Source organism: Centruroides vittatus, unplaced genomic scaffold (assembly GCF_030686945.1).
Source record: "Centruroides vittatus isolate TY-2023 unplaced genomic scaffold, ASM3068694v2 contig_738, whole genome shotgun sequence".
In the NCBI taxonomy this organism is placed as follows: Eukaryota; Metazoa; Arthropoda; class Arachnida; order Scorpiones; family Buthidae; genus Centruroides; species Centruroides vittatus.
In genome coordinates, this window is record NW_027122474.1 from 1588602 (window position 1) to 1612777 (window position 24176).

At 32.3% G+C, this 24176-nt stretch overlaps 3 protein-coding genes across 3 annotated transcripts in view; 1 reads left to right on the forward strand and 2 right to left on the reverse strand.

Annotated features, from left to right (window-relative positions):
- Positions 1–1288: 1288 nt before the first annotated feature.
- On the reverse strand, positions 1289–3006 carry LOC136980918 (carbonic anhydrase 1-like). Its single transcript, XM_067277116.1, has 5 exons — positions 2843–3006; positions 2635–2768; positions 2454–2543; positions 1947–2171; positions 1289–1883 (listed from the first exon to the last, which is right to left on the reverse strand). The coding sequence occupies exons 1-5, from the start codon at positions 2922–2924 to the stop codon at positions 1557–1559; spliced, it is 858 nt and encodes a 285-aa protein (XP_067133217.1). The 5' UTR covers positions 2925–3006; the 3' UTR covers positions 1289–1556.
- A 6123-nt stretch (positions 3007–9129) lies between these two features.
- LOC136980919 (carbonic anhydrase 2-like) lies at positions 9130–11590 on the forward strand. The gene is made up of 7 exons (XM_067277117.1): positions 9130–9274; positions 9371–9424; positions 10259–10429; positions 10497–10645; positions 10723–10788; positions 10854–11081; positions 11161–11590. The coding sequence occupies exons 1-7, from the start codon at positions 9238–9240 to the stop codon at positions 11347–11349; spliced, it is 894 nt and encodes a 297-aa protein (XP_067133218.1). The 5' UTR covers positions 9130–9237; the 3' UTR covers positions 11350–11590.
- A 2401-nt stretch (positions 11591–13991) lies between these two features.
- The window catches only part of LOC136980985 (active breakpoint cluster region-related protein), a 54718-nt gene continuing 44533 nt past the window's right edge, over positions 13992–24176 (reverse strand). The window contains exons 13-23 of the mRNA XM_067277184.1: positions 22960–23098; positions 22806–22870; positions 22027–22066; positions 21857–21931; positions 21669–21766; positions 18551–18709; positions 18357–18466; positions 18119–18258; positions 16491–16625; positions 15814–15919; positions 13992–15710 (exon numbers count right to left, since the gene is read on the reverse strand). Coding sequence (XP_067133285.1) covers positions 15476–15710; positions 15814–15919; positions 16491–16625; positions 18119–18258; positions 18357–18466; positions 18551–18709; positions 21669–21766; positions 21857–21931; positions 22027–22066; positions 22806–22870; positions 22960–23098 — 1302 coding nt within the window. The 3' untranslated portion in view covers positions 13992–15475. The remainder of the gene's footprint in view (positions 15711–15813; positions 15920–16490; positions 16626–18118; positions 18259–18356; positions 18467–18550; positions 18710–21668; positions 21767–21856; positions 21932–22026; positions 22067–22805; positions 22871–22959; positions 23099–24176) is intronic.

A 24176-nucleotide genomic window follows, 5' to 3' on the forward strand; every position in this document is an offset into this window, starting at 1 on the left:
GGTTTGTTTATTATGGGGATTGATGCTATTAAATTTTGGTTAGTTAAAGAAAGAGAGGGGGCGGGGAGATAATTGGGGGTGTCTGGTATCTCCAGTAGGGTCGAATTTAATGACGATTTTATTAGCATTTACAATTTTTATAAACTCAGTCCTGCCCTCAAAATTAAGCTTTTTGCTACTTTATAACAGTTAAAAGTATGAAACGTCTTTAAATAAAATATGATTTATATATTCCTTTTGGCAATTGTAATTATTAATTATTTAAACTCTCTTTATTATATTAAAATAAAAGAAAATGATTTCTGCTGCAAGCAAAAAACGTATATATGTATAATTATTACATTATGTTTATTATATTCTGCTGTACTTCGAGTGATAAGACGTGGAATACTTTGAAGAAAATCCATTATTTATCGTCATCATAATCCAAATACATATTTTTAAGAATAATAAAAATATTAATTAATTACAATTTATACGGTAATTGTTTATCGAATGTTATATACTTTACTGCTGATTATAATGAAAACCTTGCTCGTGGACAAAATATTAAGTAGTTGAAAATGTAATAAAACCCACTCTGATATTTTCAACGTGATTTATTTCGATATATAATGAGTAGAAATGGTTGTCGATTGAACGTTACAATTAAAATAAACTGAGACTATAAATAATAGAATGTATGGCGGTAGTTACATAAAAGAAATAATTATTATTTTTTAGTCTAAATGCATTTATGCTCGTTCACACGTGATGATTTAATTTCGAATTATATTTGACTCTCTTATAAAAGATCGTTTTTTAGTAAAGTGCATTTGAATCTGATGCACATACACATTGCACATTATTTTTTAAAATGTAAAATGTGCTAAAACTCAATTTTCTTCTTGACAGCTTTCTCGTTTAATCATACCTTTCTCTATTAATGCGTATACAATATTTCTCTGTTAGTTTGAAATTCTTATATAATTAGAAAAATTCTATGATTATTTGATATTTTAAGTGATAAATCTATTCATTAGTCTGATTTCCTGACTTAATAATAATACTAAATATACATTCTAATAGTGTTTCCCAACAAAACCATAAGAAAAATACCGTATACTTTACACATATTCTTATCATATACATAGTATACGATTCGTATACAGTGAAACCTGCTAATGTTACCACTGAAAGGACCAGCTGAACAGTGATCATCTTACACAGGTGGTCACATTAGCAGGTTTCGCTGTAAATAATAAATTACACAATTTGTGTTCACATAAGGCATAAGTTAAGTTTTTTAAAATGATACGAATGAAAAAGAATGTATATAATCATTGTGCACCTCAAGTGTAAGAGAATATAATTAAGTTGTACTGTACAGTACATAACAGAAATTAAAGTATTTTCCATAGAAAAGCTGATAAATTCTGAAAGAACGGCATTTTAATACCTTTCGAGAGACGAAGATACTTTTCTAATGGATCTATTTCTATGGTTTTAACTGAACGAAGCAGCAAATCCTCTTACACAATTGTCTCGCGTTTGATTTTTATCAACATTACAAAGCTCTAGACGACCAAATAGTCGTAGGCACCACCCCATACTACTATTAATAATAACAGTATCACTTTTGGAGTTTCGATAGAAACACCGTTATTGCGATGCCCTCTGCCTCTTCTGCTGTTTCGCCCTCCTTTAGATCTCTTAACTTTGAATTTAGGTTTGAATATGACAGGTTTCTTCTTCTTGTGATCTTCCTCTGAAGCGTCACCGTCGTCATCCTCTGGCTTTATCGAATAAAACTGTACAGTTTTTCCGTTTGCGAGTTCTACCAATTGGGAGTTATTTGCTGAACTAGCTCCGGTTTTCTTTTCCAGTCGGTGAAATTTTTCAAGCTTTAAAATGAAGTCGGTGTAAGAATATTCGCTTTAAAGAAATTTGCAAATGTTTTAATTTACCTGCGATTCGCTAATTGTTAGTCTCTCCTTAAATATTGTCCACGGTGCGGACTGGTAACAAGGAGAAGAAGTCAAAGATCCCCAATATCTGTAATAATCCGTTGAAGCGATATCTCGATCGTAAGGCAATAAAAAATTACGAATAGTCTTCGATGTGTTTTCCTTCACAATATAGTCCAGAACATCGGTAATTGGTCTCAATATAAGGTTTTCTTCGTTGGAAATCTGGAAAGGAAGTGAAAGTTACAATCGAATAAACTCTCTTAATAATTTAAGTATATAAATTGTATAGATCGAACGATGAGCAAACCAATTTAAGTGTAAAGTTGAACTATATTTACAGATGTTACAAAAGAGTTTAGTGAGAGTTTAATGAAAAGATTGCAGTTAGTTGAAAGGACGGGATGATACTGTTCTAATACATTATAGGCCTATACATTAGTTTTAAGTAATTAAGCGACTATTTGCCATTTTTGTATGTAAATTAATTAAGGCTATGAAATTTACCCGAAAGAGAAATGCCAAGATTGCCAAACCGTCTTTTTCAGCTACGGCTTCTTTGTCTTCGTATCGAGTATTGTAATGAACCATTTGCATCTGACACAGAATAAATTAAATTAAAATTCGACAGACGTTCATATTTTCGTTCATACGGTTAATATTTTACAATAGATATTAGCAGACCAACCTCCAAGGGAGAATAAGTTGCAGAGAAAGCGTGCTCGGATGGCCAGTGAAAGATGATTTTTTGAAATTTATACTTGTCGTCGTTTAAGCCTCCAATGGAAATGCTTTGTATCGGATTTTCGATCGTTAATTGAACTAAAAATGTATCAAATTAAACGAAGTTGATATTTAATTCGTACTATTAAAACAAATAGGAGACGTATTTTTACCTGAAATTCCATTAGTTTTGACGTGGGCACTTTTAACGACGGTATCGTAATCGTTAAATTCGATCACTTCGTATTGTGTCATATTTACGATTTTAGCTTTGAACAGATCGATTGGCGATTGTCTCGTACCGTTACAAGAAGGACGAATTTCTTTCCACTTATCTGGACCTTCGAAGAAGGATACAAAATTATTCTTTTATTTTTCTTAAATTTTTTTCATTGACTCTCTTTCAGCTTTACGGTAAGCTGGAAGAATAAAATGGAGTACATATAGAAGCTAATCAGTACTTATTATACTACCGCTGCTGTTATTTTTATACACGGTAACGCTCTTTTCCAATGGGCACTAATTTGGTCGTTTAGACACAACCGTGGGAACAACCGGGGCCAAGACATCGGGGACAAAAATCACCCACGAAAAATTGATTTATATTATCTGAGATAAGCTTTTTTGATGCGTATTATAATAGTTAATTTGGTCATAAATTAACATTTGTGTTCTGATGCGTAGCGCGAGAATTCGAAAAATGTCGGTGTCAAAATTGAGTTTTTTATGCACGGGATTTAAATGCCAAAAAATGAATTTAAAAAATGCATTTAATTGAATTTAAATTAGAAATTCATTACTTAAATATCATTAAATTATTAAAATATAAAGTATAAATAATAAACATATTAAAAAAAATAATAATAATAACGACCAACTCGCCTGCCTCGCCGTCATGATCCAAAACTGATGAACTTTTATTTCGACTTTCTTCTTTTCCTATAAAACAAGGTAAATAATAATTTAATTATAAAAATTATTAAAAAAGGAGTGAGTGAATTATAATTTAAATATTTTTCTCGCATAATATCTTTACATATTTCTACAATAAAAATATTTAGATGCTCAATAATTCAGTCGATGATACAATGTATAAATTTTGAATATCCACAGTTTGTATATATAAATTACATGATTTTTTTTTAAAATAATAAGTTATAATAGTTGATCGCGCGAGACCTTATTGATTAACCGAGTTTCCACAGTACACAAGTTAAATACAGTTATTATGAAATTAAAAGATTCGAGTTCTACGAGGATGGCGTTAACATCGAAAGAATAGTCACACGTTATTGCGTGACCCAATAAAATGAAGTAAGAGATTAGCGTGATGTCTTGTGTATAAATCATGTATGTAAATAAACAGGAAATGACACAAGTTTTCCATTAATTAATAGAAAAACTTCTAAAATATAATAATTCTTCGTTGATATTTTAAGAGTAATATGCTAATTTCGACCCTACCCTCCAAAATTAAGCTTTTTGCTACTTTATAACAGTTAAAAGTACAAAACGTTTTTAATAAAATATGATAACAGATGGCGCCACCAAAATCTTAAACGTTGCCGGGAAAGTTGAGCAACTCGTTTCTGGTTTATTTTCGAAAGGTGGTGATAAAATTTCTTCGTAATTGATAAATATCATTTATTGCCATTGATGTTTATTGGATGCTCAGTCAGAAAGAAATGTGGAAATTTTAGTATATGATAATTGGAACCATCTAGTATTACATACGATACATAAAGTACCCATTATATTTAATTTCAGGCTGCTTAAGTCGAGATCGAATTGATTAAATCGAATACAATTTTTGAATGGAACATTAAGATATGTTTAATATGTCAAGAATGAAATAAAGATTAGTACATTAGGACAGTAAAATTCATCGAATTGTTGATTTTTACAATCAACAATTCGATGAATTTTACTGCGAAAGAAAATATAGTTTATCTTGATTACGGATTATATTCAGCATCCAGCATCCAATTCATCTTTACTTCCACCTGTTCAATATTTCCATTTCTTCTAACGTTTTCCCTGCTGTTTGCATCTTCCTTCCACTTCACCAGAATTTCGGCTGTAAATTACTTAAAATATTGAACAGGTAAAAACGTAGATATTATGTCTTGACTTTTGTCTAAGAACTCCTCTCTCTGATAATCAGAAAGTACAAATTTGTCTGGTGAAAAGCAGGAATATCTTTAATAAATCGGTTACGAAAGAGAAATTGCATAAACAATCAATACTGAACAAACACTACTACGTTTCGACACTCTTCTGTGTACCAATTAACTCGAAATTGTCGCAATTAATTCGAATTATTGCCTACATACCGTGTATATTATATTATATAATTAAGAAACTCGTTGCTTCGTTAAAATTCTAATTCGACGTCGTAACGACGAATGAAATGAGGTTTAGATAATTGAAAAATACTCACCCTCTGATAAGAATACGAGGGAAGAAAGTATTATTAAAAAGTAATTACTATACATTTCAGTTTTTCTCCGTCCGAAACGCAAAACGTCGACCACCAATGTGGGGTCGCCCGTGACGTATAATGACGTATTGTTACGTCGTAAGAATATTTTCCAATTTAATAAAGGGGTGAAACATTTTTCATACGTTAGCTGTCGGTTACTTTTACCGATTAAAATAATAATTAACACGTAATAACAATGATAAATAAATAAATTTTTCATAAGGATCGATCTCTCTCGTTTTTATATAATTCGTGACTGCCGGTGACGTAATCTGATGTCATAAAGACTTCTGTCTTGTGTTTCGTAACAAATACAAATTTCGTTTCTCTTCTTCTGTAGATTTTCTTCCTAATTTAAGGTTTTGGGTTTTAAAATACACTTATATATACAAAGAATGTAGCGGAAAAAGCAATCTTTTAGGCCCGGTAAACGTGAGGCTTGGACCAAAGGTTCCTGTTAGTCCCCCCCATGTAGTAGGGCTCTCTGAATAATGTAAATATTGCTAGTTATATAATTTACTTCATTCTTTTCGATGCTGCATTATATTCTTGTCGGTACGATCGCCCTTAGGAAAGAGTTCTTTGATACGAATCCATTAAAAAAAATCGGAAAATTCTCGTGCATGATATAAATGCTGGGGAATTTTTTTGATGGTTTATAATAATATATGCATATATAATACATGAAACTAGTCGTCGTTGGTTGCTATAAATTTGTTTGTTTGTCGCGAACTGTAAACACAATCGCGTGCGGAATTGTTAACCGAATAGCACCTAATTTGATTTTGTAATTAACTAGAAACTCTTCGCGTGCATTTCAGAAATTTAATTATAATTTCAGAGATATTATTTTAAGGATCTGTTGATTTAAAGTATAAAACTACATAAATTTATATATTATTTTTTAACATAGGCCTATATAAACTCAATGCTATCATAAATTTCTTTTATTAAAAAAATAAAAAAAATACTAAATTCGTGCACACTTTTTGATGATAAAACAATAAAAATTAATTTATTTAATTCAATATACGTCAGTTTAATTATATTTACTTATTTTCCCGACTCGATCGTATTGTATTTGATATTATATGATTAAATATGTTGAAGTATTTCGTGAAATCGGTTTATTCGCAATATTCGATTTCAAGAAAAATTGAATCATTTCTAAATCCTGGTATAAAATTTAATGCGTTGTCCATCTATATGTAATATATAAATGAGGTTGTTTGTTTGTTTGTTTGCTATACACTTTTAGGCCGTTCGACCAATGGCTACGAAACTCGGCAGTTACGTTAAAATACTCGTAACTTACGTAATGCCGTACATATCGCCCCAAAATATCGATGGATTTCAATTACAATAACACACGTAAATCATAAAGTGCAAGAAACATTTTACGTCAAAAATATTGTTAAAAATGTAGTAAAAAGTTCGATCAAGTCATCTTAAACATCACTATTGTTATAAAAAGATAAGTGGCAAATCTGTAACAAACTTTGCATAGGAAACAGTAGATTTGCTACTAAGGATATTTGTTTTTAGAGCTTTTTAGAATTTATTTTCAATCTAAAAATTAAATAATTTCCGTAATTATTATATGTAGATTGTGACAATTAGGATTGTGAAATATTTTAATTCCTTGAAACGTCGAGAAATGCAAAAAAAGAATAAAAAAAATCGTGGGTTTTTTTCCTGTATGTATGGATGTGTGTGTGTGGGGGGGGCATGATTTTGTTCATTGTCTTTGAAGCTTAATAACGCCTTTGTCTTTTATCGATAATTTCTGAAATTTTGTAGGAAGGTTTGTGTATTAAGGGAGGTTGATTTATTAGATTTTGGTGGTAAAAGGTCGACAGGGTGGGGAGATAAACGGGATCCTGTGTCGTATCTCGAGTCAGGTCGGGCTTAATGACGACTTTACTCGTTATTAACATTTACAGTTTTTAATAACTCATCCCTACTCTCGAAATTAAGCCTTTTGCCATTTTTATAATAATTAAAAATATAAGTTTTTAATAATAAAATATCGTAACAGATGATGTCACGCACTCAGTTTTAAATGTTGCCGGGAAAGTTAAGCAACTCGTTGCTGTATTTTTTTTAAACAGTAGTTAAATTTAAGTAATTTATACCCATATAATGATATACGCTTTCGTGCATTTGGAATGTCCCGAAATCCGTAAGAATACCGCATAACCTCTATATATTTTAGAGAATTAAGGAATGCACGTCGGGCCACTGATGAACAAATTTTGGGTTGCTTGTATTTGGCTACTTTATTTTTTAAAGTCGGCCTTGGCCAACAGACTGGCCACGTGGAGTTTTCTGGGTTTTCTTCACGTTAGTAACACCTAAATAGAGCATATCGCTCACGTGTCGCATTGTCGTAACCGAATAAACTAACCTAATTCTATTAGTTTTAGTATAAACGCGATATTTTCGAGGACATATATAGCTACCACGAAACCTGAATACCCCGCTCTTCCCTCGATTTCATCTCTTATTAACTCATAAACCCATTGCTCCAAACTTCCTTCACTGATACAGCTTAAAGACATTCTACCGTTCGGCCAAATTAATGTACTGTACGTCAACGATTTCGAGGAACAAAGTACAGCTGGAAGTCTTTTTCCGTGCCGGTGTTTTTTTTTTTTTTTTTTTTTTCCTATTTATTAATATGGCGACATGTCTTCATTCAAAATTTCCTGCAGTTGTAGTCTGTGTATTGTGCACTTTATACACACGTTGAGTCTTGCTGTCAAATCTGCTTCCACTATTCTTATGCCACAACTTTAAAACTTTCCTTTACTTAGATCGGCCCATAACACGGGGTGGCCAGAAAGTTTTGTTCTATGTTGTATCGAATATTACAAGTAGAAAAGTAGGCCGACAAAGAGCATTCGAACGTTAGGAGTATCGTGGCATTTGTCGATGCGCTTGCTTTCAATTTCAATTACGTGTCGTGCAGAACACCGTGAAAAGAAATTAATTGGTTTGCGTGTTCTTCAGGCGTCGATCCTCGACTTCTTTTCGGGGAGACATCTCGATGATGTTTACTAAAGACTTTCGAGCAGCTCGAGTCGTCTGTGGCGTGCGATATCTTCGCTGTTCCAAGAGACCGTTCTTCAGAATTTTGGATAAGATTGAGGGCGATCGATGGGCAAAAATGTTAAACATATAATATTCAATTACTGATTTGAATTACTCAAATAGTTAAAGCTATTTTTGGGGGCATTCTATATCTTGTTTAGCCTAGTACTTTGTGCTTTTTATCGTCTAATTTCTAAATATTTTCCTACTGATTGGAAAAATTTGGATATTAACCGTGTTAGATTTCCAACTGATACTAACGTATGACCTTTCGCAAAATTTAAATGTAAGAATTACTGTCTCTCCAGATGTTTTATTTATCATTATTTATTTATTTATTATATTTTATTTAAAAAAAAAAGAAGGCTTTTGTATACGAAGCTGATATAGCAATCAGTTTCTATACACTGTAAAAATTCAGTAAATGCAATTTATACAGTAAAAGTTGAGGTTTAATGCAGGCGCCTTCGCAAGATTATTTGGCCCGTGCCTGGCGTGTACAAGGGCCAACGTAAATGAATACACTTGTTAAAAATTCATTCCGTTTCATTTCTTGTGTATTAAGTGATAAAAGGTTTTTAATATATTTGGGCCCCGATATATAAAAACTGGCTCGAAAAGTCCCGCTTAATAAAAGATCGCTTAATACTATTACGGTAACAAACTTTAGAAGAGACGTCAAAACGTGTAAATAAATCACTTAAATTATATAAATCCATCAGAAAAATATCCAGATGATAACATTTAACGATAACCTAAATATCAGTCTGAAGCCTTATTGTTAATTCTATCAAAGCTTGAATCGGTTCTACCCACCTTCGATAACATTTATCGAATGATACAACACATCTGCGTGACGTTTTAGAGTATTTTCTAAGGATTTAATTGTATCCAATTGCGTAAATTCGATGCCGATTTTTACAATTTCGACGTAGACTCTTTATTATTATATTAAGACAGAGTGAAATTCTAATTTACTCTATCTCGTATGTAATGATTTCCGTCCTTCTAGTCGTTCTTTTATCTTCGAGTAAGTACAAATTATACAGTGATTTAATTAATATAAAGAGCAGAATTTATTCGTAATTGCATCGAATTTGATATGTTAATTTATTATTATTCGAAGGTTGCAATTTAGCTCGAGCATCCGAAGATGGATGGAGTTACCAAGGGGTCGATGGTGAGTCCATATAGGGATCCTCGTAAAGTTTAATTTCGTTCTACCTCAGATTTCTTTATCTTCTTTAAAATTTTATAATTGAATTACATAGAAATAGTGATTGCTTAAAAATGAAAGTTTTCGAGTAATTTATTCCAGAGAATTGATATCTCTGATTATAATAAATTGTCTGACGAAATTGCATTCGATACTCGTTCGTATCGTAAAGGAATTTTCATATACATCACGAGTGTTTAACTAATATAAAATACAAAATTTTGGCGTCCCTCCGTCTTCGGGACACGTCCAAATGGCCTTAAGTCCCCCTTTTTGTCTGGACCTAGTGACGACGAACGTAAAATGTGATTTGTTTGTAATAATTCGATAGGAGATTCCATTACAGATGTAAAATTACTTCTTCGTCATCGCTATTCACGCCAAATTCCTTTGAAATCGGAGAAATATGGCGGTGAATATTGTTACGTACTGTACAATGATGAAGCCTACGTCTATCATTGTAGCTTAGTGACTTATTCGATCAAATATGCCAATCGCGCTTTCTACACGGTGTTGCGACCCTTATCGACGTTTTTCTACGTAGACAAATTTTGGAAGAATACTCCTCTAGTGTTTTATATTCATTCATTAATATGACACGCCGATATTCTTTCAAAATTTATCCGCAAAGAAGGTTGTTGAGGAAAACTCTAAAAGTCACTTAACCGTTGTAGAGTAACTTGTCTGGCTTAGATATTTATTTCTTAAAATCATTTCTTCGTTTGATACGAACACGAATCGTTGTAATTTGCGTGAGTGTAGCCGTTACATTGAATTAATATAGCCGTTTAAACTAAGGTCCGGAGAATTGGGTAAAAGGATATCCAAATTGTGGAGGAAAACGACAATCTCCCATCGACATAAAAGGAAGCGATACAAACTCGAAGGCACAGGATCCTCCTCTGAAGAGCTTCGTAAACTATAGCAAATATTCGAAGAACTGCAGCCTAACAAATAACGGTCACAGCGGTAAGTCGCCTTTTTTCACACAAAATTATTTAAAATAATTGCAAATAAAGACTGTTCCATTATCCAGTTCAGTTAGAAATCAAAGATTTTCAAGCCCAGTTCGCTAATTCGGATTCTTCGAAAAAATATAACTTCGCCCAACTGCATTTTCATTGGGGAAGCGAAAACGACAAAGGCTCAGAACATAGCTTCGACGACAGACATTCGGCTCTAGAGGTAAATAGAAAACAGAGGTTTAAGTCGATACTTTGTCCGGGTACTCCTAACCAATATGTATTTAACGGTGAACTCAGGTACACTTAGTACACCGGGAAGATAAACGACCGAACCGACTGGCGGTTGTGGCGGTTTTGTTCAAAGTAAGACCACACAAATCCGCGACGATGGTGTTAGACTTAAATGACAAGTTTTATTCTGGTTAAAGGCGGTGGAAAAGGACAACGGAGACCTCGAACCCATCGTGGAAGTTCTGCGCCACGTTCGAAAGATAGGACTTACCAGGGGTTTAGAGCGGGATTTTCGACTTTCCGACCTCCTTCCTAACGGAAAATTGAAATATTTTACCTATTCCGGATCGTTAACCACCCCGCCGTGTACAGAAGACGTCGTTTGGATTGTTTATAAAAACACAAACGAGATAGGAATCAATCAAGTAGGCTCTTCTGGTAGATTGGCATCTTTCCTTATACTTAAATTCGATAACTGATGATTATTTTGAATTAATTTATTAGTTGGAGAAATTTCGTTCTCTGGAAATGAATGCTTTTAATCTGTCGGTAAGCGCAAGAGGAAATGCTAGACCCCTCCAGGAGCTGAATGGAAGAACGGTTTATTATTCGAAAACTGCAGTTGTCCTTCCGAATACGTTATTGCTGCTGTCTGTGTTTTTGGGAAGGATGTTTTGGCTTGTCGATTATTAATCGAAATTCCTTAAGGGCTCATTGATGTAGTTCTATCTGTAGAACGAATTTTGTGCATAAACTCTCGTTAGGCCGTGCGTACACGATCGACAAACTGTTGAAACACTTTTCTTGCCTTTACGTATTCATCGAGTTCAAATGCAGCCGTGTACACGGGCGACGACACTTCAAGTGCTACGACGATTCCGCGACCACGAAGAAATCACTGGAGGACTAGAGGAACAAACTGAAAAAACACTAAGTCTACAATTTAAGTATAAAAATAAGTAACGGTAGCCTATGTTTCGTGATGAAAACATAATCATATATAATACACTACATAATCATATATAATACAATACTGACTAAACCGGAGGGGCTTAGCCACTTCGTAACTCCCGAAACACGCCGGGGACCTTGCCCTCGGCCCGATCGTCCCATTTTTTTTTCTTTGTACTAATCTGAAGGTCATATATATATATATATTATATATATATATCCCTCCAGTGGATTGTTATGTCGGTGTAGGGACATTGCATAATAATGGTTGTCGACTCTATTCACGCCCACACGAGCCTATTCGTAAATAGCAACCGCCTCTACAACATAAAAAACTTTGTATTAGTTTTCCTGGCAACAATTCTGTTCCAACAATTTGTCGAGTGTTGCGTATATCAGTCATTTATTCATCGTTCATTTATACACACCGTACAACCGAATTACCGATTTAGACTTGAAAGTTTTCCGCTTATTGTCAAGAATTTAAGTATTGAGTGTCCACGCTTCATCTTAAAACTTCTGTAGTCTTCGCCATTTTTTAAATCGTTTAGTCCTTTGCCGTAAATGAAATGGAATTTAAAAATTGTTACGGATTCGTTAAAATATGCATGTAGTCGTCTATTCATTAAATCTTTGCAAAGAACGTTAATACTAGAGGTTAATAATTAATTTATTTTCGTGGCTTTGGCGTGTTACGATCTTGGCTGGAATTAATTGTGGCACTTCTCTACTTAAAATTCGATTTAATTTCAACGTAACCGAGAGTTAAAATGGCCTAAATCTGGTTTTAACGTAGTCGTAACTAAAATAATCCTTTTTTTTATGTTGGTAACTTACAGAAAAGAGTAGCAAGACACTTATAAATTACTTGTATCAATCCAATAATCCATTAGTGTATTGTTTTGTTATTCTTTCAGCTAAACTAGATATAAATTACCTTCTGCATTCGTGTGTGACCCAACAGGGTACGAGTCTCCACATAGAATGAGGAAGACTGCTGGATCGGTTACAGATGCTTGGACTTTAATCTCCATCACACAGCAAAGGCCACAAAGGTTCAAAAACACATTTGGGCTGTAAGGTGGATGCTGTATAAATTTCCACCCAAGGCCAGGCGTGGACTTTAAAGTCTCTCTAAGGTCCCGCCGTAGTTCAAGTAGCCGTAACAGAATGGTTCCGTCTGGCAGCCTTCTTCTTTCCATGTGGAAGGTTTCTTTATACAAACTTATACCATTTGTTTTAATTAGACTTGATAAAATAAGAAGTAATATGAAAATTTGTTTATTAATGTACTTAGTTTATGTTATAGCAGTAAAACAGAATGTGGAAACGTAAGCCAACAAAAGAGAAGAGTATATTTGTGTTGGTGCTTAGATAGGCATACATATTGTTTAGTTTTTCTATGACCTCAGCCTAGCACAAAAAGTGGGGACAGACAGACAAGACATATGAAAAGAATGAGGAGTAAGAGACAAAATGATAATGACAGGATAAGCAAGTAGAGTTGAAATTATTAAAACAGCTGGGACAGGAATGAGTGAGAAAAGCAAATCAAGAGTTTGGTAACCCAGACCTTTGAGTCAAGAGACCTTTGGTAACCTCATTTGGATTTTTGAATAGGAGGGATATAATTTTAAATATAGCTTTTGTCCATATAATAAGTTACTCTAGGGTGAAATTATTCTCTTACATAAAGATAAAAATTATTTGATAAAATGTATGCATGAAAATTTATATTTGAAGCAATTCTTTAATTTATGAAATGTCAGTGTATGAATTTTTAGGCTATTGTTTTAACACGTTTAAGTATACCATTTTCCGAGACAATTAAGAGTAAGAATGAGATACGAGAACTTTCACGCCACACACTCGAGTTCTCTTTTAATTATGAGGAAAAAAATGAAAAACAGATCTCGAGTTACTCGTCCTTTCTCCTAATTGTCTTGGAAAATAGTTTACCTTATAATTTAAAATTATTGCATAAATCGTATGTCGACTTCTTCGGTTTATAATACCCAAAAAAACAAAACAAAAACAATTAAAAATTCCCAAAGCAAACATTTTAACACAATACAAGAAGAATGTTGATTGATATATACAAGGTAATTGTAAAGTTCCCAAACATATATAAATAGAAAAAATTTTAAACATTTGTCAATGTTTGGGAACTTTATGATCACCCTGCAAAAACAATGCATGCATTAGTATATTTAATCTTTAACAATTCAGATAAACTCTGAAATACTGCAAACACAAATAAATACACATAAGTTAAAACGTTTTATCAAATATTCAAAGATCATAAAAGATTTATCCTCAACTCGGAACGGGTGTAAATCTTTTATGATCTTCATGTTGGAACAAAAGGTTTGACAAGACAGAAATTTCTTTCTTGTAAAAGAACTTTTATTGATTTCTACTTTATATTAATAATTTGAAGGTATAAATTACAAAAGCACCAGCTAGAATTTATTAAACTAGAATTTACATCAAAAAGGTACTTTCTATACAAAAGGAAATAATAACGGTCGACGACGGTGCAACAAATTCAAAAATTTCTTGTTATCATCATCTACATTGCAAAAAGTTACATGTTTTTTTTTTTACTTATTCTTGCATAATTATATAAATGCATATATAGAATGCTACAAAACTATCTTACGCCCGCTATTACTTTGCACGTTTAAAAATCAGACTGGGAAGCTGTCTGGGGTCCGTTGGATTAGTCTAAGATCTCCTACGATGTTCGGATCAAAAATATACAGTCCGTAAAAGATTGTTAATAGTATATTAAATATAAAAAGTTTCGATCTCGTAATGGCAGTCTTGTTTATTTGGTAACGATTGTGCACCGAAATAAATGGGACGTAACGATTTCCGATTGCGTGTACCATACGTACGGGAATCTAAAAACTGGTATAACTTCTACCGCGGGGACGTAAAGCACGGAATTACAGAAGACGAGAATCGAACGGTACAGACCAATAAACGACGATGTTCTTGTGACGTATAAATATAGCAAAATTAGAGTCGTAATATTTGTCGTTTCGACACACGATTAGAAAAGTAATACGAAGTTTTGCTTATCTACAAACCCATCTAGTAACTAAAATTGTTCTGGGAAGCTGTCTTATCTTCGGTAAGTACCTTAAAAAATTGGTATTAGTCGATACGGTTAACATTTCGGTCGTAGACTTGACATTAATAGCTCGGATCGAACACGTTTCGTGTAGAACTACGAGAAGAGCTACTCGAACGACCACACGGAGAATTTTATACAAGATACGCCACCGGCACGAACACTAGACACACACGACGGCCACGTGGACGAGAACTGGAATATCTCCATCTTGTTCGTACAGAGGTTTCCAGTGGAATGATAGTTCTTTTAATACCACAAACTAATATATACAAAAATAATAGTCGAATGGTATGTTTTATATGTATACTTTTTGTTTTTTACTCTGAAAAATAGCTGTTTTATGCAATAATTAAATCTCCTTTCGGTAATATAAATATCATAAAAAGAAAGAGAGAAAAATAACAGATTTCTAAATAAAACCATCACGTGCAAAATTTAAAGTTTTACTTTTGCAATTGATATCTAATTAGATTGATTTTTTTTTGTTTTTACAATCATTTACAGATTCTGATATGCACTGTTCTATTATATAACTATATATTTATATATACAATATCAGAATGCCCTATTTAACATATTAACATATAAATTCTTATATATCGGGTATAATTTTTTTTTTATCCTTTTTCTTACGGTAACACGTATCTAGACTACAAACGATATAAGAAATTTGTACATTTTCATATATTCTAAAAAAATTTCTTTTGATCCGAATACAAACACGAATTATAAAATTACTGTTTGGCTTTCCGGTTCCGTCTTGACCGGAAGTCCCGACGCCCTCCTCTTCAGAAAGAAATAGAGGATGCCCGCCTGTGCCATGACGTCCACTGTCCCCGCGGTCAGAAGGTCCGTGGAGTTGGAATTGGATGAATTGCTCCCCTGCCTCAGAACAGTCGGTCCGAAAACCGTAGCCAGATTGTGTAACGACATTTTGTTGTTGGCTTCGTGATGATTGACCCTAAGTTTTATTAAAAGACAGCACGTATTATTTAGCTAATTAATGGCATGGTAAAGCGGGTAAATAAGTCATAAAATAGCACGTTTAAAACTTTTAAGCTTACCGCACTAAATGGTCAAGTAGATGCAAAATGATTGCTTGGTTAACCTGTGGCAGTGTTTCGAATAATGCTAATAGCTGCTTCCTCTTTTCGTCTTGATCGTGAAATGCTAAAAGAATGAAATTAAACATTATAATTTTATACTAGCCAGAAAAATCAGTGTTTAAGTAAAAGTTTTTTATTACTTTTCTCAAATAAATTGAGACTCCTAATTTCATTTGTACAGGCACATAGCATGTCACAATACAATGTACTTTAACTTACCAGTTTATCTAAATAGTGATGTATTTGAAGCTGGTAGTGTGAGAAGACAATGATTATGCTTGCATGTTAGCACCCACAAAGTCATCATTTGATGCACTTGTCAATTGCTGGAACACAGACAAAACACCTAAACCAGCATATGTTACTTGGTTTAGGTGTTTCATCTGTGTTTAAATAATATATTCCAGTACTGGAGAGTAATTAATTTATTAATTACTCTCCAGTACTGGAATTTAACAAATCTTTTTGTATGTAATTGAATTAACTTGACAAATTAACATTTATGGTAATCTAGCCAGTAATATTTGTGTGGGGAAATACCACCCCAATGGCTATATACCTGCTTTTAATATCAATCTTACCAGTATATTAAAACATTAAAAGTTAATATTTATAATTTTAAAAAAGAAACTTACTGAATGCAGAGAAGAATTTTGGATAAAGATGGTCAGTAAACAGAGCTTCCGGCAATTCTCGTAAATATAATTTGAGAAGCCCCGTCACGGTATGAATGTCCACTTCTTTCAGTAATTGTTCGGCTTCATAAACATCTAAAAATAAATATAAAATGTAAGTATTTTTTCAGTTTGTACATAATTTTATTATAATAGCACTCGATATGATCATTTTTAGTTTCTACATATACAAGAATGATAGTTCTTAGTGCAATTATTTATTTATTTTTGAAATGAGTATTAAAAAAAACATAAAAACAACTTCGATATTTTATGCACCACCTATTTTCTGTGAAAATCTCTGACTTAATTTTTTATAATTAAAAGTAAATTGTAAAGCTAACAAAATAAATAAACAAAAATTTGATTATAATTTTAACACAATTGTTTAACAAGTTATTTTATTGAGTAATTATTTCTTTATAAGAATCATCTTGATTATGTATTCTATGTTTAAGTATGTGAAAGGATAACCCGTTATAAGAACTGAGCACTCCAATCATTTCCTCTACGTGCTAATTCATTCACATTATTGCTTCATAATTAAAATTATAAATAAAGCAGCAAATGAAAATTCATTGAATAACTAAATAACTTGAAACTAAATTTAAACTAATTTCTTCTGTACAAAGGTTAAATGTAGTCCTGCAGTCTTTAAAGAAGGCAATTTAACAATTTAACAAATTGAGGGACTAAGGCTACATTTATGTAGGAGAGAGAAAAACCAAGCAAACAAAACCACATAGAGAGAGAACTTGCCTACAGGCATACTCTCCCTGATTTATCTTAGTTGTATTTGTGAAAAAGTGGGAAGGAAATGTCCGACAAACTTCCATTCTTCGGTTCCAAATTTCGGGCAATTCCCTTACTAACTCTATTAATGTTTCCTTTTTTTTATATATGGCATCCCTGTTTGACAATTGCTGGCATGCTTTGTCGTCACCGTTTTATTGTTGTTGCATGGAAGACAGGCTGCCGAACTACTGTGCACCAACTCGGGAAACAAGAAAAATACGAGAGAAGGTTTGACAGATTTATCAACGAAAAAGGAAACTAGTGCATTTCTCTTTCCCTCTTCTGCATAAACACACAGCCTAAGAGAAAGAGATATAGAATATTTCATTCCCCAAATCAAATTAATAGCAATTTTGAGTACAGGTGCTCCTCTTCTTACAACCATACCTTGGGAACCTAACCCAACTGTAAGTCAAAAACTAACCTAGAAAGTACATTTGTACCCAGAATAACCACATATTGTTAGTGTTTGATCCTTAATGTGTTCTACTAAGTACAGTACATTGAAGCTCATTTATCTGTTCACTATGCTTAGTAGGGTGTTTCAAATGCAGATTTTTTTTATGCAAAGACTTATAATCCTAAATTTTTGTCTGCCACTAACTACTTAATAATAATATATTGACCATGATGACGATCCAATATCCTAGAATCTTTAGCTTAAAAAAAACTCAAGACAGTAAGCATATTTGCTATTTGTGTTAGCTTTTTAGGAAAAATTAACAGAAACTGATAAAATTTTGACTTTATTGATTTTTTTTTCCTAGACTTTATGAAGAAAAAACAATATTTACTAGTTTCAAATGTTTTCTTCAGCTTCTGAACGTCGGATGCCGAGCCAGAAACTCTATAGATTCCAATTTCATTCATCCCTCTCCTCTCCACCTCTCGTATACAACTGGTGATGATAAACGGTACGGATGATTTCTCTTTTCTGAAAGATCAAACAATCTTTAATTACTTGTCCTTTTACATTCCTCTATTATACATGAAATAAAAATAATAATAATAATTCAAAACAGTTTTACTCACTTGCAGACTTGTTCTATTTTAACTCCGAAAAGACCGACCGTTTTCGAAGACGGAATCCTTTGCAATATTGTTTCTGCCGACACAAATTTTAAGCTGATGGTCAACATGAACTGCAAAACAATAAAATTAGTACATGTTTTTTAATATATTAAATCTGTAATTAAAAATAGTCATCAAAATGCAAATTTTATTACTTCTTGCAAACTTATGGATTTTTCTTGCATTTTATCATTTAGCCACAAATGTGTCAGTTCTAATGCAGCCTTTCCTCTTAGAATAGCACCTTGTGTGGGGTGATTCTCGTAGCACAATATTCGAAGCGTCTGCGATCCTTCCAGTTCAATAACAAAATCCTAGAAAATTTACATGAATTAAAATTCTTTGCCAAAAGTTAAGAAAATTTGATTATTACCCAAGATATTTGCCATTGAAATCACAGACATGTTTTTCAATGGCACTGAATTTACAGGTTAAATTTATAATCTATCATTTATTGTTACCTTAAATTGTGTAGAAGCATCAATAGCCATTTGTTAAAACTCGGTCTACTTAAAGATCGAAGCATCATAAACTGTGTAAACATTGGACATGCATGGTTTTTTTTATATTGGGTCTGTAGTAAGCATATGCACCAATAAGCAAAATGGCCGATTACCGATTAATCGGTCACGCACTATCGGCCGATTAGTGTTAACTGTTAATTATATTATGATTATTATCGCACGAAATTATGTATTCTTAATAAAAATAATTTTATAACAATTTGTTATAAAAATAATCTTCAATATGAAGCTATTTTTTTCTTTTTCAGGTTCATGTATTAAATTAAACTGATAAAGTTTTTCAGAATAATAATTTAATTTTAATTAACAGCCAAATCCAAACCTCTCATGGCTTCCAGTATTGCTTGGAAATTTTTTAGGAAAGATAAAAACGAGAAGTTTTCCAAATTCAATTTGTACCAGGCTTCTATATCGAGAGGTGGAAAAAATGTCGTCACGAAAACTTTTTAAAATAAACTTAAAAGATGAAAAGAGAAAGTTCCGAAACAAAAGAAGCTGGATGTTTGTCAGTAACAATGGAAACTCATATCCAAAGACAAACTACTTTAACTCAATTAATAGAGAAGAAAAAAGTGAGGGATATAAATGATCAAAGATTCAAAGAAGTTCATTATTTGATTGGATAAATGATAAGTGTAGATATACAGCCATACTCTGTTGTGTCTGATGATATATTTCAAAAAGTTCAGTCAAAAATTCAGAAAGCTATTGATGATGCAAAATATATTTCTTTAACTGCTGATATTTGGACAGCAACTACAAATAATTTTCCTTTTTTAAATGTAACAGCTCTACTGGTTGAAGGATGATTTTCAGCAAGAAAAAGCTGTTTTGCAAATTGTTCTGTTTGAAGGTTCCCACACAGCTACACAAATCAGTGAACAGATAAACAGTGTTTTTAACAGTATAAGTTGACAAAATTCATAAGATATTCTTAGTACTGAGAGATTCTGAAGCAAATATGGTAGCTGGAATCAGGAATTGCAACTGAGAGGCTGTGGAATCATCAAAGAACAGGTTGATTGCTAAACAAGCAATCAGTAGGAAAAACCTTAGCTGTTTGATGTATGAACCCGAACCTGAACTAATTAGAGATGTAGTGCAAGGAGTTTGCCACCAAAGGTATAAGAAGCGACAAGAAGAACATAAAGATTGTGCAGAACTGTTAATAGAAGAAGAAGAAACAGAGTAAGTGTTAAATAACATTAACAAATGGTTTTTTAAATTTGTATTATAGTGTCTGTAATTGTAACAGCATGAATGTACTATGATAAAGTATTTATAATTATATTTTAATCACAAATTTTTCTGGGTAAATAATCTGGGTTTTTTTCCATCCAGACCAAAGTTTTTTCATATGTTGCAAGTGGCATCCCTGATCATCAAGGAACTGAAAGCAGACATCATTTCTGCTTGAAATAGGATTTTATAGGGTTGACAATATTCCCTCTGAATACTTATGTCTTTGAACATAAAGGAAAGCATTGTGATTAAGATCAGCTTTACATGTTTAATAATGTTAAAAATAAAAGTTTATTCTGTGATAAAAACTACAAATAAAAGTTTTATATTAACTTATTACTTTTTTGTAAATATATTAATAACAAACAGTGCATGCAACTATGATTTTCTCAGTAAAATTTTTTAGGAAAGTTATAGTGAAAGACAAACCATTGAATCAGTTTAAAGAAACCAAAAGTGTACACATTAAGAAATATCTAGGCTGACCTTCTATGTCGGAAGAAACCGTGGAGCATTTAAAACAATCTTGTGCATGGCTTGGAGCTTGGAATTCCTAAAACAACCATAGAAATTGTGCTTCATAAACATCTGAAACTGCATATTCACCAGGCTTGATTTCATTCTTGAGTTGAATTCAAGATTAGTAATGAGGCATCATTTCATTAAGGTATCATCAAAATTGAAAAAATCTTATTCAATTGTTCAAACTCCCAAATTCTACAATATGTTTGTGACTCTTCTCAGATAAATGCATAATGAGAGCATTTACAAGAGTGTTTGGACAGGCTAGAAGTTTTTCAATATCATCTTGATGAAGAAAGATAGTATATCTATGTTTGAGATAGAATCCATTGTTGAGTACATTTCCTGGCCAGCAAGAAGCTACACTCTGACTTCTTAAAGAAATAAATTCTAGAGAACGTAGTCAATGCAGAAATACAATCATCATTGGTAGAGCAACTGTCACTCCTGGATGGAGACAATCAGTTAGATGTTAGATGACTGTGAACACACTGAGCAACAAGTGTTCTAACACTTGTTATATTTTAAGGAATTATCTCGATTGTTTTAAGCACTATTAAAACTAATCAAACACACATTTTCAATTATGAATTATTTGTGAAAAATCATTAGATATCACATCATTGCAAACCTGGTTTGCCTATTATTTGTTACTGCTAATCTCCAGTTTTTATGTAATTGTTTGAACATTTTTCAGTAACAACAAATCAAAGTTTGTTGTATTTTCATTAAATTTAAATATTTTTTGCTTTTAATGTTACACACAAGTGTGCTGGAAAAAAAATTGAAAATCAAGTCATGCTTAATTAATACCACCCAATATCTAGCATAAAAATTGTTCTGTAATTATTACAGAACATTGAGCGGTATGGATTAGGCATGGTGACAAATGCATGACTTGAAAATCAAGTCTTTTGGAGATAGCTATAGAAATTAATTTCTGAGTAATATTGTATTACTTTAATTAACAATATGCTATACTTACTTGATTAAAACATACGTCAGGTGAATTTCTGCAAATTTTTGTTTTAGCCTTGTTAAAAAAATGTCCATATGAATCTACTTCAAAGCAGAGATAGATGTCTGTAAAAATATATTGTTTAAATATTTAACATTGTTTTAGTTTTTCTAATACAATTTGTTATAATTATTAAAGACTGTGAAAAGTCTCACCTGATGGCCTGGACAGTCCATGCAAACAATGTACCACTAAATAGAGGTCACCCACTAACAAATCTTCATCTTTATCTATTAGAGGAGATAATAGATATTATATAATATCCATATCAATAAGTTGTGCTAGAAAATCATAAAAAACGATAGTAATGAACTGAGATGATTACCTGATCTCAAAAGAAATGAACCTAGATTTGTTCCTAAATGCTAAAAAACAAAGTAATATAATTAGGACATATTCAAGTTAAAAAAGTTTATTTTTACACCCATTCCTTCAATTTTAGTCTTTAATTCAGTGCAAGAACGATGTGTCATGACTTAACCACTTCTATCATCATCATAATTCTGTTCTCTGCTGCAGATAGATCAGTGCATATTTCTGGAGTACTGCAACACTTTCAAAGATTTTACAAAAACAGTGTAACTGATAAATTCATAACTTCAAAACATTGACTCCTTACATATAACTTAGACCATCTTTTATGGGTTACTGTGAACACACTAGTGGTGTCCATTTTACCAAATTAATGCTGTATAAAAATGACAACAAAACATCTGTAAGACACACCACTGAAAATCAAGTACAAAGGATGAGGAAAAGTCATGACATTTATATTCCTCCATGTGACATGTGGTTTTACAACCGTTTGGGTCCACACTCTTCATTTACCATCTCTAAAACTGATACAATAAATAAGTCTCTTCACTTCCTACTGGTAACATGTTCTTTGTATTATTACTTTTTGCCATTTATTATTTTTAATGTCAGATAATATGTAATCAGAAAGTAGTACTCATTAACTGTAATGAAGCATTGTTTAAATGTTTTCCATATCTGACCTGAAATACCTAGGTAACAGCTAAATTTTAGGGACTTTTGTCAGAAACTTTTAAATTTCTTGTGTGCTATAATATTTTAAAATACTATAAGCATTCATCAACTTACTTTTCTACAAGATGTTATCCATGCTTGCAACTCATATGTACTAAGAGGAAGAGTGGTTGCAGGTGCTACATTAAAAAAAATCTCAAGTTAGCATTTGCAAAAATTATATGACAAAATGCAAGTTTGGAAATCTCAAAGCACATTAAATTTCAACCTGATGACTGAAGAATGCCAATTGCTTCAATCCACTGGGTTCTCTCAAACTCCGAAGATAAGAAAAATGTGTATGTTTTGCTATTTTTTTGACTGATACGAAATATTAAATTAGGAGAAGCTAGAACAAGTTGGGCTTCCTATAAAAAAAAATACATATATTAAACTTCTTTGCCTATTTATGTGTATATAATTGTAAAATAAGAATATAACTTACAAATATAAACAACCATAAACCCGATTCTTACATTACTTTAATTAGTAATTACTAGTATTAATATAGACCAATGTAATCCAACATACATTGACTATTTTATTATAATGCCAAATGATCAACTTATATGCAAATCAAAGGAAATGCAAGGCTTTAGCATGCCCTTTTAGTGAATTTATAAAAGGGGTGGTTGTCATTGCATGCTGGTGCTACAACAAAACAAGTAACTTTGCAATAGCCATCGGCAATCTATTTATTGTTTGGGGATTATTTTCAGTTTGTTTTCTTATTTATTATTTATTAGGATAGACTATCGCACTTCGCCCAGACAAAATTCTAAAACAAAGAAAAACAAAACTCACCTCATGACAACAAATGACATCTCGGGAGTGAGACTTCCGAAGGGAAGTTAAAAGAATGATCTCCCACCCCAAATTGTTACCAAAAATTTTAAAAGAATTATGTGAGGGTGATGACATGACATGACATGGAAAGAAGAATACTGTATTTAACATTTACGTGAATCTGATTATGTAAATAGGGTCGAGTAGGCATATCAATGTAACGTCACCATCCCAGCACTATAAGAAGAGAGATGAACTACGAAAGAATGAGGTAAAGCTGAGGATCGAGTGAGGTTAAGGAAAAAGGCTTTCAATTTAAACAGCAGATTAGAAGTTTCTTTTCGATGACAGTTAGGCAAGTTAACTGTAAGAATATTTTGTGAAATTCCCATACAATTTCATATTTTCTTGTCTGTTTTTGTAGAGATAAAAGTAACATAGAAGCAGCACTAGTTGAGATAATTCTAATTAGTATATAAGTTATCATTTTTCATAACCGGATGCAAAATTTAACTTTATTATTATATGCAGCAAGTCCCAAGTTTTCAACTTTTTCTAACCACCATCAAACTATATCACGTTAAACATCCTACTTAATTCAAAGTCCACAGTAATGAATATCTTCATTGCACAGCCATAAAAATTTATCTAAGTAATGGA

What these genes read in the sequence shown, in the direction of transcription:
- LOC136980919 (XM_067277117.1), top strand. Translation starts at nt 9,238, where the DNA reads ATGATTTCCGTCCTTCTAGTCGTTCTTTTATCTTCGA. An exon ending in AGTCGTTCTTTTATCTTCGA is followed by an intron (nt 9,275 to 9,370) that starts GTAAGTACAAAT and finishes TATTATTCGAAG; the next exon opens with GTTGCAATTTAGCTCGAGCA. An exon ending in GAGTTACCAAGGGGTCGATG is followed by an intron (nt 9,425 to 10,258) that starts GTGAGTCCATAT and finishes GTTTAAACTAAG; the next exon opens with GTCCGGAGAATTGGGTAAAA.
- LOC136980918 (XM_067277116.1), bottom strand. Translation starts at nt 2,924, where the DNA reads ATGACACAATACGAAGTGATCGAATTTAACGATTACGATACCGTCGTT. An exon ending in CAACTTATTCTCCCTTGGAG is followed by an intron (nt 2,544 to 2,634) that starts GTTGGTCTGCTA and finishes ATTCTGTGTCAG; the next exon opens with ATGCAAATGGTTCATTACAA. An exon ending in TCTTGGCATTTCTCTTTCGG is followed by an intron (nt 2,172 to 2,453) that starts GTAAATTTCATA and finishes CTTCCTTTCCAG; the next exon opens with ATTTCCAACGAAGAAAACCT.